We start from the raw sequence: 21,434 nt of genomic DNA, 5'->3' as shown, positions 1-21,434 counted from the left end.
GGTGAAATAAGCAGAACTTCTCTGTTTCTGGAAGACAAAGCTTTTATGGCCTCTGTTAGTTATAGTAAAATACTGATAAGAGATATGGCATTTTTAATAACACTAATAGCCAGAGTCTGTTGATCATAATTATAGGAAAATCAGTCAGATATAATTGGTTACTTTCACTTTTCAAGAATATCTTATTTCAACAAAGGGAAAAGGAGTCCAACCATGTGGGGAAAAGAAGTCCAACCATGTGATTGATGACTTGGGTATGCTTTTTTGAACTGTGTCGTTAGGCACTATGTTCCACCTCCAGTGTCAACTATTCACAAACTAGCTCTATAATTTGACTTTCAGAAGATTGTATTTTTTTTTAGAAGCTTGTATTCTTATACCTTTGGGTTTAAAAATTATCAAAAGCCTAGGAATTAAAATAAACAATATTTTGTAGAATCAGTGAAATCTAGAGAAGTGTGAGGATAAGGAAAGCAGTTACATGCAATGGTGCTAGTGTTTTGTAACTGTTTTTATTATAAAGGTGCATGTTTTATAATTACTGTATTTATGCAAGCTTGTGTTTGTTTAAGGGATTTGAGGTGTTTAAAAGATTTAGTCATGTTATGTTTGTAATTGCAGTTTGAATTTGTAAAGGATTTTAAATCAAATTTGTATTCAATGTCAAAATCCTCGAGAAAAATTGGCTTGCAAAGTGTTTTATATTAGACAGATGATTTTTAATAAACTAAGCAGAAAACAAAGCCCAAATAATAGTGAACTCTACATAAAAGGCTCTGTGGGCATTAGATATCTATCGATAGTAAGGAGTTCTCTATTTTCAAAAGATCTGGCTTCTCTTCACATGTGTTGCTTCTCTCCTGTTATGTTAGGTGTAGAGTTCATATTCACTTCCATTTCACTCTATACCTTACTCAGAGTCTTAGCTCAACCCAGAAGATCCTTCACTTTCTTTAGAAAGAATTCTATGGTTTTATCTTGGGGCAAATACTGCTGCCTGATAGCCATGAAGAGGAAGAGAAAGGCTTAAAGGAAGAGCTCACTTGACTGGTCTGTGCAAAGTGTATTCATCTCCTTGATTATAGCCCTATGCATTCTGCTATTCCCTGTTCTTATTCATCCCAAACCTGGCACCCCACTGGGACTCTGCCATTAGAGCAGCTTTCACCTCTGTTGTAGTCTTCTGTAGCTTTTCAGCCTACACTGTCTTGTCTGATTTTTGCCTCTAAGTTGTGGAGATTCTCTAGTTTCCTGATTGTTACTATCTCAGTCTCCTTAATATTCAGCCCAGTCCCTCTTGTTCATTTCTATTATTGTAATTCTAGGAAGTTGGGGAAGGGAATGTATACGGCCTACCATCTTGAACTAGAAACCTGAACTTTTAAAAAGATGTCAACATACAAATTATACTTTCCATGAAGTTAAAGCTTTTCTTAGGGGTTTAAATGAACCTAAAATTTTAGGATATAAATGGTTTGATCCTGCAGGGAAGGTATTATGTTCAGGTTATGTTCACATGTCCTACAGATCTTGCAGGTGCACGCATTAGTTTTGCAGAAAGGTTTGGAGTCACTCTTTAAGCAGTCTCAATTTAGTTTGGGATATCCCAGTTGTACATCTCAAATTTAGAAACATTTTGAGTTCTTAAGGAACAGATTATGTTTTAATTAATGCATTTCAGAGTCACAAAATATTCAGTCATTTTTACCACTAGAATATGTTCCATAAGGAAATAAAATCTAAACCAAAGTACCGTTCCCTCTGTTGCTAACAGGAAAATGTTCTTAAAAAGCTTACCTAATAGAGTTGGATTTACAGACTACTTTCTAAGCAGCTCACCTCACAGCCATCACTGACTTCCGTAACTTAATATAAAGAAAATCTGTTTCTTCATAGATTGTGGTTGTTAAGATTTATTAGTGACTAAAGCATGTAATTCCCATAAATAAGCCAGTTCTGGGTTAGATTCTCCAAGGCCAAAGGGCTCACGTGACATTTTTCATTTGGGTACAGAATGGCCATTTGGGCTTATAGGATCATTGAGCCTACATTCCTAGTAGTTGACACTGATCCATTCAAAGTCTATAAAATATAGGAGATGCCTCAGATGCCTTTAAAGTTTTAAAATAAATAATTCAGACACCTTATAATTTTTTGCCTGCAGGTTCTCTGAAACTAAATGAAAGCAAACTTGGTCAGTACTTAAATGGAAAATAGTTGAATAAAGAATGAAACAAGGGATGGCTAAAGTATCAGTATTTTCCCCCCTATGTTCTTATAATTTTCATGGAGCAATTTCTGGTATAGTGTTAGTACTGTTTTCCAGGGAGTAGTAGTTTTTCAGGTGGGATTTTTCAGTTCTTAGATCAAAGTAATACCACAGAATAATGCTGCTTAGACACAAACTATTTAATCTTTGTAGTTTGACTAAGATAGAAATTTTTAAATCCTATAATTAATAATTCCTCCTAGAAGTTAATGAAAGCATTTCCAAATGTTAGTAGAGTGGCATTTTTTTCCAGAAATTGCATTTCATTATTTTTCCATTTTTCTTTTATTCTGTTCACAAGTCTTGGATAAGCAAAGGCGTAGAATAACGTATATTCTAAACATTTTAAATATAAAAATATAGTAAATTCTGTATTATTTACATATATGTTTATACATAGGTACACATATAGCTCTTTAACAGTTGGGTAAAATTTTCATATGTTGCAGAATATAGTATTTGGGAGGTGGTTGTTTTGCAAAGTGGTGGGACATAAAGAAACAAATATAAGAGTATCTGAGCTTTATATTTATTAAGTACTGATAGTGGGGAAAATCAGCTGTAGATATGTGCTACATGATGTTGAGTGAAATAAAATAACATTATCTACTTCTTGTCTAGCCCTTTGTTATCTCCTGCATCTGATCACAGGTGATGGAAAAACAATAGTATTAGATTTTCCTTGCCTTTTTTTCAATATTAGGTATTCAGTTATGTATTCAAGGTTTTTTATATCTTGAATAATATCAAATAAGGAATAATATCAAATAAGTAAATAACAATTGGTGCTTTGTAAAGGGTTAGGTCTGGTGTAGTGGTCTAAAAGGAGTTCTTGTGGCTTGAGTCACATGTGATAGGTGTCAATCAGTATGGCCTTCAGCCACATATTTCTGTATACCAGAACAGGAATATGTTAAAAGATTTTTTTTTTTTTTAAACTTTGAGGCAATGATCTCATGATTGTTCATGGTTAGGACTGACTTTCTAAGGTCACCTGGTCTCATCTCTTTGAAGCTTACAAAGCTCTAGCCTTCTTCTTTTTCTTCAAATAGGATGAAAACACACATGGGGAACCCTTTTGTTACTTCGGAATGGAAATATACTTCTAGTTGGTGAGAACTTGTCTTTCAATATTCAGCTTTAAGCAGTTTTAAAAGACTGCAAAAATCATCCTCTTTCTTAGATCAAAATTTTTCTGTCTTACTGTGGTCCTTATTAAATCTCTGAATTCCCAGATTCTAGACCCTGTCTTTTTGGTCCTACCCTCCTGACTTTATTGACTTCCTGTGATGTTTGTTATAAGTTTAGTTTTTTGATTACTGGGCTTTATCCCTGGCCTCTTATGACTATCCTTGGTACTATGTAAATTTTCAGGGTACCTATATGTAGTTATCTGTATGTAACCCCTCTCACCCCTTTGTAGTAGACTGTATTGAAAATAATTTTTAAAGCTAATTGGATCTAAATAAAAGGGAAGAAAGGAAGTACACGGAATAGTTTTGGGGCTAAGAAATACTCTGGATTTTTTAAACATTTAAATTCGATGAATTAACATATATTATTAATTTTAGAAGTAGAGTTTAGTGATTCATCAATTGCATATAACACCCAGTACTCATTACACTCATTAAAGTGTCCTCTTTAACCTATCACCCAGTTAGTTACCCCATACTTCCATCCATCTCCCTTCCAGTAACCCTTAAGTTTGTTTCCTAGGATTAAGAGTCTCTTATGGTTTGTTTCCCTCCTTGACTTTGTTTTATTTTATTTTTCCCTCCCTTCCCCTGTGATCCTCTCTTTTGTTTCTTAAATTCCACATAAGTGAGATCATATGATGATTGTTTTTCTTTGATTGACTTATTTTGCTTAGCATAGTGCCCTCTAGTTCCATCCATATTGTTTTAAATAGTAAAATTTCATTTTTGATGGCTGAGTAATAGTCCATTACACACACACACACACACACCACATCTTCTTTATCCATTTATCTGTTTTTTTTTTTTTAATTTATTTATTCAGAGAGAGAGAGACAGACTGAGAGGCAGAGACACAGGCAGAGGGAGAAGCGGGCTCCATGCAGGGAGCCTGACGTGGGACTCGATCCTGGGTCTCCAGGATCAGACCCCAGGCTGCAGGCGGCACTAAACCGCTGCGCCACCAGGGGTGCCCTATCCATTTATCTGTTGTTGGACACTAGGCTCTTTCCATAGTTTGGCTATTGTGGACATTGTTGCTATCAACATTGGGGTGCAGGTGCCCCTTTGGATCACTATGTTTGTATCCTTTGGGTAAATACCTAAGAGTGTAATTGCTGGATTGTAGGGTAGCTCTATTTTTAACTTTTTGAGGAACCTTCATTCTGTTTTCCAGAGTGGCTGCACCAGCTTGCCTTCCCACCAGAAGTGTAAGAGAGTTCCTTTTTTCCACATCCTTGCCAACATCTGTCATTTTTTGGCTTGTTCATTTTAGCCATTCTGATTGGTGTGAGATGGTATCTCATTGTGATTTTGATTTGTATGTCCCTGATGCCGAGTATTGAACATTTTTTAATGTGTCTGTTGGCCATTTATTTATATGTCTTCTTTGGAGAAATGTCTGTCCACGTCTTCTGCCCACTTCTTAATTGGATTATTTATTCTTTAGGTGTTGAATTTGATAAGTTCTTTATAAATTTGGGATACTAGTCCTTTATCTGATAAGACATTTGCAAATATCTTCTCCAATTCTGTCAGTTGTCTTTTGGTTTTTTCAACAGTTTCCTTTGCTGTGCAGAAGCTTTGTATCTTGATAAGGTCCCAATAGTTCATTTTTGCTTTACTTTCCCTTATCTTTGAAGACATATCTAGCAAGAAGTTGCTGTGGCCAAGGTCAAAGAGTTTGCTGCCTGTGTTCTCCTCTAGGATTTTGATGGATTCCTGTCTCACATTTAGGTCTTTCATCCATTTTGAGTTTATTTTTGTGTATAGTCTAAAGAATTAATAGGTCAACCAGGAAATTAAAGAAGAATTTAAAAATTTCATGGAAAAAATGAAAATGAAAACGGAATTTTACAGAACCTTCGGGATACAGTAAAGGCGGTCCTAAGAGGGAAATATATAGCAATACAAGCTTTTCTCAAGAAAGGCGAAGAGTCTCAAATATACAACTGAGCCTTACAGCTAAAGGAACTGGAGAAAGAGCAGCGTAAACCTAGCTGGAGAAGAGAAATAATAAAGATTAGAGCAGAAATCAATGAAATAGAAACCAAAAGAATGGTAGAACAGATCAACGAAACTAGGAGTTGGTTCTTTGAAAGAATTAATAAGTTCAATAAACTAGCCAGACTTATCAAAAAGAAAAAAAGACCCAAATAAATAAAATCATAAATTAAAGAGGAGAGATCATAACCAACACTGAAGAAATACAAATAATTATAAGAACATATTACAAGCAACTATAAGCCAACAGATTAGGCAATCTGAAGAAATGAATGCATTCCTTAGAAACATGTAAACTACCAACACTGAAACAGGAAGAAATAGAAAACCTGAACAGACCCACAGCCAGCAAAGAAATTGAAGCAGTAATAAAAAGTTTCCCAACAAACAAGAGTCCAGGACCAGATGGCTTCCCAGAAGAATTCTACCAAACATTTAAAGAAGAATTAATACCTATTCTTCTGAAGCTGTTTCAGAAATAGAAATGGAAGGAAAACTTCCAAACTCATTCTGAGGCTAGCATTAGCTTGGTCCCCAAACCAGACAAAGACTCCACCAAAAAGGAAACTTGATTTTGCCAGCAGTATGATAGTTGCCATATTTCCCATTAGCTTTAGAGCATCCGCCAGGGCATAAGCATAGTACAGTGCCTGTCTTTACAGATAGTGCAGTTTACTGAGCCTATGTAATATTGTTTTGTTAAAAATAAATGTACAAAGCCACTCAGAAATCTGTGATGCTATTTTTTATCTGTGGAGTGAAAAATATGTATTTTTCCACTCAGTGTGTCTTTGGGGAGACCATTCATTCTTCAGTCTTGGTTAGTATAACCCAGAAGTATTCCACTCACCATGACTCCAGGAGAAAAGGCCAAATCTTGCCAATCAATGTCACATGCTTGGATAGAACAAACAGTTCAGAAGTGGGCATGTTCCTCAGGTTCAATCCCAGTTAGTTTGAGGCTTTAGCAGAAACTACTGGAAGAGAGACTCTCCCTTTCCATTTGCCTTCTATACTGATAGAAAGTCCTCCTGGAGCTATTAGAAGCCATCCTTACCCACTGCCTGAGAAAGGCATATTTGACAAGAAAGCCAACATGGGGGGAAATAGAGTTAAGGCAGAGGGACAGTGCTCTGATGAATTTATTAGAGCAACTGTATTGAGCACGTGCTTTTGTCCTGTTAGGTGATAGATTCCCCCTTTTGTTTTAAGCTGGTTTGAGTTGGGTTTTTATCTCTGTCACTGAAAGAAGGTTGACTAAGTCAGTAGTTTGAATATAACTTTTAGATGAGAACTATAATAGTTTTGTAATGGATATGCTTACCTTTCTTGTTGGAAATAACATATGGCTTTAAAGCCATTTTTCTTGTTTTCCTTACATAATATGATGGCCCTCTGAGAAGATACTATCAACAAGGCAGTTGATTACACCGTGTTGCATTTCTTAAACAAAGTAGTTCTCAGACAAATTTGAAGACAGATGCATCACCTTGTTTTCTGTTTGGGTCCAGATTCATACCTATTTCCTAAACATTAGGGAGAAAACTTTTTTTTTCTATTGATTTCCTGTGATTGTACATTGATAATGATCTTGGCAGAATGTACCCAAACAGGGGAAATGTAATTACATGCATCAAGTTTCAGTGGCCTTGGATTAGTGTGTGACTTCCATCAGTTACAGAGATGGTAAGTGAGGGATTTTCCCCCTTCTGTGGTTTGGGGCTTTCCATTTCACTCTTTCACCCATCACTGAACTTGAGATGGCATGATGACCATTTCTTTTGTCAGATCTTATCTTTTCAGACTTCTGAGTCTGCCTTTTTAATTTCTTTGTTGTCTTATGAATATATGGGCTTGTCTCTGAGAAAATTTCCAGAATGAAGGAGAGCTTGGAAAACATCTCATTATCACAAAAACACGGTTTCTTATGAGCTCTATTCCATATGTAAATACCCACTCATTTGAGTTTCTTTTCAATGTTTGGCATTTCAGTTTGTATACATCTACATATTTATATATAAATTATTCCACACACTTTAGGAGAAACTATTATGGGGGTGGCAAACATTATGTTAAATAATTATCATTTTTACAATTTGAAAGACTTCTTTCCCTTTCTGTTTTAAAAACACTACCCTGTATAGCTTCTGTGGCAATGACATTGAAAGTTCTACAGTTCAGATCCCTGGAATTCAAATAACATATTTGATTCCTGAATAATTAAAGTTCATTGTAATTGGAGATTTCTGTAGAAGCTATTCAGCATATTTCCATGGTCTCTCTACCTTGTCTGCTCAATTGATGAGTTACTGTTTCCAAACTTCTCTGAGAGAAATGCACCTAACAGCTTGTGATGCAAATTATGCACATACAGGATTATGTATTTATACACACAGAGCAGTATTTGTGGTGGCACTTGTGAATGAAAATGATGCTTCCGACCCCTGCTCACTGTCTGATCACATTACACCACTGCTTAAAACTATGAAATGCCACACCATGGTCTGAGAGATAAGTCCCAGTACCCCTGCATGCTGACATGCCTTACCTCTTGTGTTCCCCAGTTCCAGTCCCACTCACGTGTCCCAGGCTCTCATGTGGTTTTAGACTGCTGGGCTTTAGCACAGGCTGTTGTCTCAATCTGCAGTGCTCCCTTCCTGCTTTTGTCCCTGGCAAACTCAAGTCTCCATTTAAGTTTAACGACTTAGATAAGGACTTTATTGACTGCTCTAAGTAACCTTTTGCTCCTTGAACCTGGTGTACTTTCTTATACACTATTATCACAACAATGATAGGATTTGTATTTGCTGAGATGTAATATTAACATAACAGACTAGCAATGGAGGCAAACTTTGTCTACCCTTATTTTACTGAATGGTAAGCCAGGGTGGTTTTGATTTAAGAGTTATGGTTTCTTTTTATTTTTTCAGTTATTATTATTTTTTAAGAGTCATGGTTTCTTTGGTCACAACTGGTGGGAATAGAATACTTTGTGTAATAAGCATACTTCCAAAACTAGAACTCTTTTATAGAACTTACTTTAGACAAGTATACTTTTATGGTTTTACTGATTTGGACCTATTGACCACTTAATGATTGATTTACAAGTACTTCAAGGACTTTCCATCCAAGAATATTCTACTTTATCCCTTGATGTGGAACCACAGGACACATGCACTAAATTACCTGTACCTAAGTTCAAAGTGTTGGTTCAGATTTAAGACCGAAAAATTCTAAGTGAGATGAGTGGAGGTAGGCTCCAGAAACTGGTCTTTCTCCTGAGACAATGCAGACCCAACACTCAGATGAATCCATTCTCTGCTTGAATTACAGCCATGTAAAACCAGTTCCCAGGAATGATGACACTTGTCCTCCTCATTGAGATAGGTAACACTTGGCTATGGGGAGCAGCCACTGCATTGTGCCTTACTGTTTGTTATTCCTTAAAGATGCTTGAGCTCTTTGAGTGAATATGGACACTCAAACTCTCTTAAATGACCCAGGACACTAGAAAATGTTAAGAGTGGAGGGTGGGTCTGGGATACCGGGTCCATAGCCTGCGGTGATGGGTGATAAGGGAGAAAAAACTGGTGTTTTTTTCTAGATGTATGAAAGTGGTTATAAGATGTCAGTAAAACTGAAAATGACCGGATAGGCTCAGATATCTGTCAGGGTAAAGTGCAGTGATGATAAGTCCTCCTGATGATGTTCCCTCTCACTTTTCTTGGCTTAATATGAGCAGTATGTTCAGAGTATGGTGGAATTGGTAAGAGAAGTAATGGTAACTTGAGAATTAGTCTGAAACTGACCTGATTCTGAGATTCAGATGATAATAAAATCTCCTAAGATGATGCAGGTCAACTGTCTCAGCCTTCCATACCTTCATTTCTATTATCCCAAGATCCAGAGGCCTGAAGATAGAGGAAAAGGAGTCTTCATTAGCAGTGAAAATATTAAATTTGTCTTTTATTATTTTTTTATTAAAAATTAAAAAAAAACTTATTTCAGAGAGAGAGAGAAAGGAGAGAGTACAAGTAGGGGCAGGGACAGATGGACAAGCAGACTCCCCACTGAGCGTGGAGCCCCAAAAAGGGCTCTATCCCAAGACCCTGAGATCAAGACCTTAGCTGAAGTTGGACACTTAACTGGTTGAGCCACCCAGGTGTCTCTGTTACATGTCTTTTGAATGTCTTCCCCCTCTCTCCATACGAGCATCTTGCAGCACATATGTCGTCTTTGAATTTTCAGGATCCTTAACATGTAGCGTAAGCCCAGGTCTCCATTGACTAAACTAATGCTGAATGTGTGAATGGGGATGCAGGGTGCCCTTTGATGAAAAGCATACATTTTATGAGACTTCTGATCTGCTTATTTGTATCAAACTTATGACCCCCATGAACATGGCACTCTGAACATGTTCCTAACATTTTGCTAACTTTTGTTTTAAAACCTTTTTGAAGTTGTACACTGACAAGATCAATGCAAAATTGTATGAATGCCATTATTTTCAGCATTCACTCATTTTAGAAGAAAAGGAGACTTCCTTTCCTCACCTCCCACAGCCTGAAGAAAGTTTCCTTTTTGAGAACAAAATTACCATTTGTTTCAAGCTTTCTCTCAATTATAGCAATTTCCACATGTTTTAAAACTATTCTCAGCAAAAGAAAACTCAACATTTGCACTTTTGATGCATAGGCTAATCTAGCAGATACAGGTTTAAAGGCATCATCACTGTGACAGATAATTGGGAAGATTTTTCTTTATTTGCTCCTGGTTATTGCCCATGCTGTCTGTGAACTCAGAAGCAGGACAAACGAAACTGTTTTTTGAGTGCTGTTAAATGGTCCATATAAAGTGGACCTTGGTATTCACTGTCAGACAGCTTCATCTTTTCTTAAGGATAAGACAGCATGCCCATTCAGCTTCAGTTTTCCTATATATTTCTTATGTTTCACAGACTTTGGTTGGAAGGACAGTAAGGGAGCATCCACTGCAAGCAACCAGCTGTGGCCTGCCAATTCTAGTTCCTGACAGGTAGCAAGCTGGATTCTTGGCTGTAAAGAATCTCAAGCAGTTTCGATATGCTCTAGGGAGGGCAACTGTTTAGCCTAAGCAATTCAAAGAGGCATAATTGTGCTTCACAGTACACAGAAAGTCACCACATCTGTTTCATATTTTTGGCTTTTAGAACTGAACTAGAACAGAGAAATAAACATACAGCTTTGAATATAGAGTAAAAACAAGTTCATGGTGCACAGATGAGCATATTGTATGTAACTCAGTGAAAATTTCCTTAATGAGGGTTTCTTTTGGTAAAGTGAGAAATATTTCTGGTGTTAATCAAGGTTTTTTAAAAAAGATTTAATAGAAAATATTATCTATTTAAATGTCAAGGCAGCCTATCATTCTCCCTTAAATCTATTATAGTCAATTGTTGAGATGCCGTGGCGGCATTCACGTGACCTATTGCAAATATTTGGGGAGTCATCTGCACTGCATTAGCCTTTCTAGTGGTAGTTATTTAAAAAAAATAATTTGGATGTAGTAGGCTAAAAACATTCAAGGCAATGAATTAGAACTTCATTAACCACTTTCATCTTTTATTTTGGTTCAAATGTAAATGCAGTCATTTGATATCTAAGTGTATATAATATGTGATGACTGTCTTTTAAAAATGTAATCTAGCAGAAAATACATCTTAATTTGAATGTAACACTGTCTTAAATATAATTTTAATATTCTTCAGCATCTGGCGTCTCAAAGAATGAGGTCATTTGAGGTTAAGAAACTTTTCCCTGCAATAATAATAGTAATAATAATAATCACACCAACAGTGAAAAAGGCAAGTACTTATCTAAATGATCAAATATCATGGAGAAAAAGGGAAGAAAGAAATTGACATGTATCAAGGTTTTCCTTTTACAGGGGTCTTTACATTATGATGCTTATATATTTCCTATAATAGCTTCCCTGTAGATAACATTTTGAGATCTTTTGGATAAAGAACCTGTCGTGAAATAATTAGCTCAAATATTATGAGATCTGCCCTAATCATACTCAGATCCTCTTTTACTTCTTTTCAACTTGCAGTTATGTATTGTTGTATGGGTGTATGTATTACTTATTTTTTTAGAGAGAGAACATGTGGGGAGAGGGGCAGAGAGAGAAGGAGAGAGGGAATCATAAGCAGGCTCCATGCCCACCCTGGAGCAGGTTATGGGGTTTGATCTCATGACCCTGAGATCAAGACTGGAGCTGAAATCAAGAGTCAGAAGCTTAACTGACTGAGCCACCTGGGCTCCCCTGTATTTTTTTTTTTTTTTTTTTTTTTTTTACAATGTCTGTCTTTCTAGTAGTCTGTAAGTTCCATGAGGTCAAGGACTATGTCTGTCCTTCATTATGTGCCTGGGGACCTTCTCATATATAAAGAGAGGCTAATTGATATTTATTGACATAATATGTGTCTGGGCAGGTTCTAAACTACTTAAATATATTAACCTATTCAATCTTATCATCCAAACACAACTTTGAATGGATTACTATTGTGCCTATTTTATAGATGAGTTAGGCGAAGCACAGAGAAGTCAAGTAACTTGCCAAAGTCACACAGTTCAGTGGAAGAAGCAGGATTTGGGCCTTGGCAGTCTGACTCTATATAGGTCCATGGTTTTAATTATGAAACAGATTCTTGGAAAAGTAAGAAGTAATCTGAAGTTAACATTGAAGAGGACCTCATTGACAGAATTATTCACTTAATGTTATGGTAGCTTATCATCACCCTTTGACATAGTATTTATTCATTGAACACAAGAGCATGGAATGTTTCTATGCCAATGTACTAAGCACCTTTTTCAGTTTCTCATTTAAACCTTTCTGGTCACTAGGAACTCTCTCTTGGAGAGAGAGATAGAGAGAGAGAGACAGAGAGAGGGAGAAAATATCTTATTTCCTCTAATTTGCAGATGAGACCACTGAGGCTATCAAAGCTTAAGTAATTTGGCCTAGGTAAATGCTGCGTAATTAGCACACACTTGAAGGCAGCGCTTGTTCAACTCCAACTTCCTTGCTGTGTGCCATTTTCTCAACTCAGAAGTCTCTTTCCCTTTTCTTATTATTAATACATTTGGGGTCAGTGTTGTTAGCCAAACTGCCATGACACCTAGAAAGGCATTAAACTTGATTTTTGGCTTCCTTTTTTCTTATTTAATGATTCGGGCTTTGTGATAACATGGGTCTGTCTTTTCAGGCCTCGAAGTAAAAACAAGGTGGAGCAGATGCTCACCTTTGTAACTGATCCTGGCTGGCAGGAATTTAGTGTAGCCCTGAAGTTATGACCGAGAGCCTTCATGATTCTGTGCCGCAAGCCAGGAAGAATAAATTAGGCTGTTCTCTTCTTCTGTCATCTTAAATCTGTAAAGGAATTGTGTGCTATAAAAACTTGAAACCTGCTCCTCTATTGTTAATGTCTGATTTTTTTTTTATAGGCTGTCAGAGATTAGAAAGAGAGGCTGCACAGTTCAAGTGTTATTTTCAGTCAGGTACCTATCACACATTTTATATTGGGAAGCCAACGAGTATTTGTTAATTATAGCGATCATAGAATCTTTCAAATGCAAATAGTCTGACTCAGATTTCAGTTTGTTTGGTACCAAGCGATGATGAAAGAATGGTATAGCCTGATCGTTGTTTTACTCCCATCTGTGTGCACCAGGCAATCACCACTTACAGATGGTTGTGATTCAGAGACAGGTTGCCACATGCGAAAAAAGTATGTTTCAGTTATTTTAATAAGATTTATTGTAGTAGTCACAGTTAAATGCTTAAACCTTAATGATAATTGCTGCTAATCTTTCAAGAAAATGATTAGAGTTTAATAAACCTCAAGAAGGATATTTTGCTGTAAACTTCAGCAAAATTACAAAGGTAAATTTTACGTTTGCTCCCTCATCTCATAAATCGGAATGCCGCATACTTTTTTTTCCATTTTCTGAAATGCAATTTTATAAGGACACACACATTTATATTACATGTACTGGGGACAAGCTCAGACCTCTAATTTTTATGAAAAACATAATTGGCCAAGTGACAACAAATAATTCTGAACAAATATACCAAAATGATTCCTAATCAGCTTTGAGGGTTATTTTTAGTGTGTGTGTGTGTGTGTGTGTGTGTGGTAAAATGGACATAACACAAAATTTGTTTTGGCCCTTTTTAAGTGTACAATTCAGTGACATTAAGTACATGCGTGGTGTGCATCCATCCTCACTGTCCATTTCTAAGATCCTTTCATCTTCCTAAGCAAAGAACTTGTACCTATTAAATACTAATTCCCTATTCCCCCTCAGCCCAGCCCCTGATAACCTCTATTCTGCTCTTTGCTCTATGAATTTGCCTATTCTACACACCGCATATATGTAGAATGACACAATTTTTGCCATTTTATGTCTGGCTTATTTCTTTTAGTGTGATTTTTCACTTAACATAATGTTTTTAGGTTTTACCCATATATTAGAATTTTATTCCCTTTGTGACTGAATAATACTTCATTCTTTGTGTATACCACATTTTGCTTATCCATTCATCTGTTGATGGATATTGGCATGGACATTGAGACATTCTGGCCACTGGGAATAATGCTGCTGTAAACATTGGTGCATCCATATCTCATACCCTTCTTTGAATTTTTCTGAATATATAGCTAAGATTAGAACTGTTGGATCATATATTAATTCTATGTTTAACTTTTTGAGGAGCAAATTGTCACAGTGACTGCACCATTTCATATTTCCACTAGCAGTGCATGAGGGTCCTAATTTTTCCACATCCTTGCCAACACATGATATACTTCCTCCCTCCCCTTATAGTCCCCCCTCTCGCCCCACCTTTTATATAATAGCCATTTGACTGGATGCTAACCTTGAGATTTTTAAGTTAAATAGATACTTCGAGTAATCACATGAAAATGAAAGTTTTTTATTTACTAATTTTATGCAAATTGCCACAATATTAATAATTTAGAATAATATTCCTTTGAATCATTCCATTATAGTAGTGGTTGGGTTAATCTCTTTGATTCTGAATAGGAAAGTTTCTTTATTTAAAGGTGATAAAGCACCTTTATATGTGCAAAAAAGCACATATAAGTGATGTTTAACCATTTGTGAAAGCTTAAATAAGTAGTTTAATCTTAATGTATAAAATAAGGGTAGCAATAAATTTTGTAAATGCATATAAGAGATGAAACACTATAGCTTATATATAGAGCATTTCTTTGTTATTCAGGTAGGTTGATGTGTATTGGCTACATAGATTGAAATAGGACACACACACACACACACGCACACCCACACCCCTCTCTATAATCAGGAGGCTATCGTAAAGGAGAGATGGGTAGATTAAATGGGATCCTTATAGTCATCAAAGCCTGGGATACTCTGATTGACCTTTGATTTTAGGATTTGTCTTCAACTGAGGATGCACTGGCATTATGAAGTTAGGCTAATGGATAGGTAGGATCTGTTTGGCACATTCTAATTATGGCTTTTTCATTTTCCAGCCAGGATTTGAATGGAATTTGTGCCTTATTAAAGCTTGTGTTGTTGTAAGCCTACATTTCTGGCTGGGAGAAATGTGAAGACGGGGTATTGGGGATAGAGTTCTACATTAGAGAGACCACTAAGAGGGGAACTGGGCTTCCTGTTTTGGGAAAAAAAAATCAATGGGTATTGAGTTTTGATTGAAGATGGCTACAAACCATCCGTTAGACACATTTTAAGGTTTAGTATTTCATTTCTTGTACTAAACACCAACATTTTATCACCATATAATTCTAGGTTATATGGCTTTGGAGCTTCAACTTTGGGTTCATGTCTGAAATAAAAGTACTTAAATTATTTGTTTGTAGTTTTAAGATGAAATAACTTAGTTGTATTTTTTTCAGAATCAAGTTCAATACTTTTTATAGAAGTATTATGTAGAAAAACTCATAAGAAAGTAAAAACAAAAGAATTCTTTGAGATCTAGAATGTTGATAGTATTTTCATTGAAACCATAAAATGTTTATTTACAAGTGAGCTAGTTTATAGTAACACTTAATAAGATATTAGTGTGAAAGCTCTGATCAGGGCACTATAAAATATAAATCAAATAAACTGTGTCTTTTTCTCAGACAACTTACACTCCAAACTGCATGGAAGGAAGTACGTAGCAAATTGGGATATTGTACACATATTTAAAATACAACCATAAATGACAAACCACATTGTCAGGAACAGACAATATTCTCATTATACTGGGAAATGTATGTTAGCCTGGGTAGTCGTGGAAGGAATGAATCATAGCCTCTCTTCCAATGAATGAGTCATGGCTGGCTGAATGGAGGTGGGAGTTTCAAGCACTCTTTCTTTGAGTGATGGAAAGAATTTTTCATCGTTTTATATATTATTCAATATCTCTGTCACTATCACTGTTGATAAATGATATGAAAAATGATCATTTATCATTTAAAATCAATTGAGATATTTACAACTAATACTTTCCTTCCATAGATCTGGAAGTGCTTTCCAAAAATCAATTAATTCACACAATATACTACTGTAAGGGTAGCCTTATTATCACCATTTTATGGACAAATTCAAAGCAAGAGAGGTTAATTAACCCATCACAGAGTCCAAAGGGCTGAGTGGCAAGGCAAAATGGACTGAGGACCAACTTGAAGGCCAGGAACTCTGCTTTTAGCATGGATTTTAATTGATTTAGATCAGTTTCTCTAGCCTAAAAAGCACAAGCAATAATTCTGAATTATCATGCAGCAATATAGTGTGGATTAAATAATTAATATTCTGAAGCCCTTTATAAATGTGAATTATTATTACTCATTTTAGCTTTAGACCACTAAGTCGGCCAAACTACCTTCCAGCACTGGTGACTAAAGTGTAAATTAATTGGCTAAGTGAGAAATTCATCTCACACATTTCCTGCTGAGAGATAAGAGATTCCTCTGATTGGAAATCTATATATATAGTCATGAGTTTTACTCTGCTTCCCTTAATGTATGTGTTTGTATCCAATTCCCTAATAAATTGGGAATTCATCTTATATGGGGAGATCCATGTTTAAAATATCAGTGTAAAATGCTCATGTTTCTTTTAAGAAAGCCTATCTCCCCTGTTCTAGAGATGTACTTTTAGGAATATTGTCATGTGGTTAACCAAACTAGTAATTTGCTTTACTCATCTTTCACATACATATTTGGAAAGACTACTGAAAATGATATTTTCTCCAAAGATGCACTGTCCTAGCTTATCAAGCTTTGTGCTCATTTTTGGTGCTTTTTCAATAAATATATTTAGGGAACACTGTATTAGAAATTCTGAGGTTGCTTTATTAAGTTTTTTTCCTCTAATTATCTGATTAGGAAAGTTATCATTGAGACAAAACTCCCAAACTCTTCATTAAAAGGAAGGGATAAAAAAAAAAATAAATAAAAGGAAAGGATGACTCAGGGTTGAAAGGAAGTCTATAGCTCATTAATAACTTTATGTCTTTTCACAAGAATAAGGAAGTCTATCTATAGAATTCTTAATATATTAATGGATAAGTGATAAGAATGATTTTCCATATTGTGTTAAGATAGCTTTTCAGTCATTCATTCAACAAATATTTTTTGAGCCTCTGTTACATGCCAGCCACAGTTGCCAATGCTGAGACTAAGGACTAGGACTTTGCCCTCTATGACTTATAGTAAACAGGTTAAAAAATATATATGTATTATATATATGTATATATATATATATATATATATATATATATATATATATATATTCTCAGTCATTTAGATAAGAGCTAGGAAAATACAATGAAACTGAAAGGGGACAGAGTATAATGGGAGTACTATTTTCAAAAAGGATGGTCAAGAAATTGGAGATTGGCAATTGAGCAGTTTGAAGTGAGGATGCAAACCTCAGGATTATCTTTGGGAAGGGCATTCCAAGAAGAGCCAGTAGTCCAAGCAGGGGCCATGAGAAGGTAGTATGTGGCTGGAGCAAGTGTGGTGATCCTGAGGGTTTGGTATTTGGAAGCATACTCATTTCTCAGAAAATAGCTGAAAGACCTTTGGAGAAAGGAACAGTGTGTATATACATACAAAGGAAACACTGTAAACCCTTGAACATTGGTTCTATCAAGAGCTAGCACACACCTAGCTTACAAAGAGCTAGCAGAAGCTTGACTTAGTGATTTCAAGGATATTTAGTGAACAATTCTTGAATTTTCAAAACATGCTTAAGTGTCTTATTTTGAAGGCAGAAGAGTAAATATATACTGAGGAAAGGTATATAATTTGGACAATTGCAGTTTGGGTCAGAGAACCCACTGGATAACCTAGACAAACCAGTAGAGTACGCAGTGATTGGTCTATCAATAAATCATAATTTTTGCTTTCAATTCCTTTTATTGAGATAAAAATTATACATAATAAAATTTACCCTTTGAAGTATAAAATTTAGGGTGGTTTTCAGTATTTTTTTAAAAAAGATTTTATCTATTTATTCATGAGAGAGACAGAGACAGAGGCAGAGACCTAGGCAGAGGGAGAAGCAGGCTCCCTACAGGAAGCCTGATGCAGAACTAGATCCCTGGACTCCAGGATCACGACTTAAACCAAAGGCAGATGCTCAACCACTGAGCCACCTGGGTGCTCCTAGTTTTCAGTATTATTCACAAAGTTGTACAAACATCATCTTTATCTAATTCCAGAGTGTTTTCATCATGTGATTGTGGACATTCTCTTTTTTCTACCCATCCATCCCTCCCTGGCAACCCTTAATTTGCCTTCTGTTTTTATGAATGTGACTATTTTGGACATTTATTACAAATGGAATCATGTAGTTTATGGCCTTTTGTTCTTCTTTCACATAATGATTTCAGTGTTCTTTCATGTTGTCATAAAAATAAGGATAAGTACTTGATTTTTTTTTATGGTTGAATAATACTCCATTATATGGATATATCACATTTTGTCTATTCATCTGTTGATAGACACTAGAATTATTAGGATTGCTTTCACCTATTGGCTATTAGAGACATACCTGTATAAGTTCTTGTGTAGGCATATATTTCTTGGATACTCACCTAGGAGTAGAAGATCACTTTGTCAATTTCCATAAAAAAGCCAGCTGGGAATTTGATAGAGATTGCATTAAATCTGTAGATCTATTTGGGGACTGACACAGTCACAATATATAATTTTTTTTCAGTGTTTTGTAATTTTTTGTGCATATCATGCACTCCTTTTGTTAAGTTTATTCCTAAAGATTTTTTTTAATGCTGTGGTAAATGGAATTGTTTTCATAGTTTAATTTTCAGATTTTTTACTACTAGCATATAGAAATTTAGTTGATTGTGGTGTACTGACCTTGTATCCTGAAATATTGCTGAAGCTATTACCTCTAGTAGATTTTTAGTGGATATTTTAGGATTTTCTAATTGCTGGGTCATACCATCTGCAAATGTAGTTTATCTTCTTCTTGTCCATTCTTAATGCCTTTTGTTTCTCTTGCTAGTTACCTTGGTTAGAACCTCTATACAGTGTTGAATAGAAGTGACTTAAGTCCTTGTCTTGTTTGTGATCTTGGGAAAAGAGCGTTCACTTTTTCATCATGAAATATTATATTACCTATGGATTTTTTTTTGGTAGATAATGATCGAGGAATTTCTATTCCAATCCTAGATTCTTGAGTGTTTTTGTCCTGACAGGTGTTGCATTTATCAAATGCTTTTTCTGAAATTATCATCTTTTGTCCCTTAATATTTCTATGGTGTGGTGTATTATTTTCATGTATTGAAAAATATGAAATAAATAAGTCCTACTTGATGATATTGTTGAATCCTTTTTATAAGTTGCCAGATTGGATTTGCTAGTATTGTTTTGAGGATTTTTGTGCTTATATTTGTGAAGGATATTGGTCTGTAGTTTTCTTTTTCTTATAATATCCTTGCCTCTTTTTTGTATGAGGGTAATTCTGGCCAATAGAATGAATTCAAAAGTGTTCTCTCCTCTCATATTTTTAATTACAATTTTTTTGGAGAAATTTATGAAGGTTTGGTTATTGGTTAATTTTCCTTTTTTTTTTAAAAAGATTTTATTTATTTATTCATGAAAGACACACACACACACACAGAGAAGAGAGAGTCAGAGACACAGGCAGACGGAGCCCAATCCAGGACTCAATCCCAAGACCCTGGAATTACGCCCTGAGCCAAAGGCGGACACTAAACTACCGAGCCACCCAAGTGTCCCTAATTTTTCTTTAAAACATTTGGTAGAATCACCAATGAAAGTATTTTGTCCTGAGATTTTCAGGCTGGGAAGTTTTTTTGATTACCAATTCAATCTCTTTACTTGTCATAGGCATATTCAGATTATCCATTAACTTCTTGAATAAGTTTTGGTAGTTATATCTTTTATCCCTGATTTTAATAATTTAAAATCTCTATTTTTTCTTGATTAGTCTAGCTACAGAGCTAACAATTTTTATAATCTTTCTGAAGAACCAACTTTGGGTTTTATTGATTCTCTTATTTTTTTCCATTCTATACTTCTTTGCCTATCTAATCTTTCTTATTTTTTAAAATTTTTACTTTGGGCTCAGTTTGCACTTTTTCTAATTTCTCACAGTGGGAGATTTGCTTATTGATTTGAGATTTTTCTTTTTAATATAAGTGCATAGAGCCATAAATGTTTCTGGATTCACTGGTTTATCTTATTCATAGCATAATCTTTGGCATATTGTGTTTTCATTTTTTAATGTGTTTTAATCTCAAGGTATTTTATAATTTGTCTTATGATTTCTTCTTTGATTCCTTGATTATTATAGGAGTGTATTGTCTAATTTCCACATACTTAGGGGTGCCTGGGTGGCTCAGTCAGTTAAGCCTCTGACTCTTGATTTTGGTTCAGGTTGTGATCTCAGGCTCCATACTCAGGCCCAGCATGGAGCCTGCTTAAAATTCTCTCCCTCTGCCCGTCTCCCTCCCTCTAATAGAAACAAGAAAATTTCTACATATTTATGAATTTCCCAAATTTCTTTCTGTTATTGAGTTTTCATTTTATTTCATGCTGTCAGGGAAATATACTTTGTTGCCTTTAATCCTTTTAAATTTTTTGAAACTTGTTTTATGGCCAATATATGACCTATCATGTTGAATGTTTCATAGACACGTGAATATGCTGTTTTATGTCATATTATTAAGTGTGCATTAGGTATAAATTCTGTTCAAATCTTGTATTTCCTGGTTGATCTTCCATCGAGTTGTTCTATCTACTGTTGAAAGTGGAGTATTGAAGTTTCTATTCTATCAGTTTTTGCTTCATGTACTTGTTCTGTTGTTAATATGCATGCATGTTTATAATTGGTGTATTTCTTGATTCAGTGATACTTCTATCATTATAACATGTCCTTCTTTGTCTCTAGTAACACAAGTTTTTCATTAAAGTCTATTTGGTTTGAAATTAGTATTGGTATCTTAGTTCTTTTTTTCGTTATTGTTGGCCTGGTGTTTTCTTTCTATCCTTTTATTTTTAATCTCTTTGTGTTTGTAAATATGAAGTGTATACAAAGCATCTAGTTGATTTATTTAAAAAAAATTCATTCTGCCCATTTCTGCCTTTTAATTGTAGAATTTAATCCATTTATATATAATTACTAGGTTATATTTGCCATTTTGCTGTTTGTTTAACATGTCTTAGGTTTTCTTAGTTCCTCCCTTCCTCCATTTCTACCTTATTTTATATTAAATAGGTATTTTTTACTGTACCACTTAAATATCCTTGTTTCTTTTACCATATTTTTGAGTTTTTTTTTCTGTAACTAGGGATTACTATTAACATCTTCACTTATTCAATCTAATTCAAATTAATACCAATTTAATTAAAATGACATAAAACATTTGTTCTATTTGGCTCC

General features: G+C 35.1%; 1 protein-coding gene and 1 long non-coding RNA gene across 52 annotated transcripts in view; one reads left to right on the top strand and one right to left on the bottom strand.

Annotated features, from left to right (window-relative positions):
• LOC144293771 (uncharacterized) overlaps positions 1 to 21,434 on the top strand; it is a 583,355-nt gene that overhangs the window by 145,087 nt on the left and 416,834 nt on the right. For 2 of the 24 annotated variants that reach the window (XR_013361086.1, XR_013361120.1), the window contains exon 7: positions 3,322 to 3,381. The exons of the other annotated variants lie outside the window; for them this stretch is intronic. This is a non-coding gene — a long non-coding RNA (uncharacterized LOC144293771). The remainder of the gene's footprint in view (positions 1 to 3,321; positions 3,382 to 21,434) is intronic. 24 annotated transcript variants of the gene reach the window in all.
• LOC144293718 (uncharacterized) overlaps positions 1 to 21,434 on the bottom strand; it is a 110,185-nt gene that overhangs the window by 88,353 nt on the left and 398 nt on the right. For 8 of the 28 annotated variants that reach the window (XR_013360972.1, XM_077864717.1, XM_077864732.1 and 5 more), the window contains exons 2-3: positions 18,558 to 18,600; positions 9,276 to 9,377 (exon numbers count right to left, since the gene is read on the bottom strand). Coding sequence is in view for 7 of the 28 variants with exons in the window: in XM_077864717.1 (XP_077720843.1) it covers positions 9,276 to 9,377; positions 18,558 to 18,600 (145 nt within the window). In the remaining 21 variants the exon portion in view is untranslated. Of the gene's footprint in view, positions 1 to 6,790; positions 6,993 to 9,275; positions 9,378 to 12,748; positions 12,877 to 18,557; positions 18,645 to 21,434 lie in introns of all 28 variants that reach the window. The other 20 variants (XR_013360996.1, XR_013360995.1, XR_013360997.1 and 17 more) reach the window with 8 other exon arrangements.

The sequence above is a fragment of the Canis aureus genome, chromosome 2 (assembly GCF_053574225.1).
Source record: "Canis aureus isolate CA01 chromosome 2, VMU_Caureus_v.1.0, whole genome shotgun sequence".
NCBI classification, from domain to species: Eukaryota; Metazoa; Chordata; class Mammalia; order Carnivora; family Canidae; genus Canis; species Canis aureus.
This window is presented reverse-complemented; position numbering and strand designations above follow the sequence as displayed.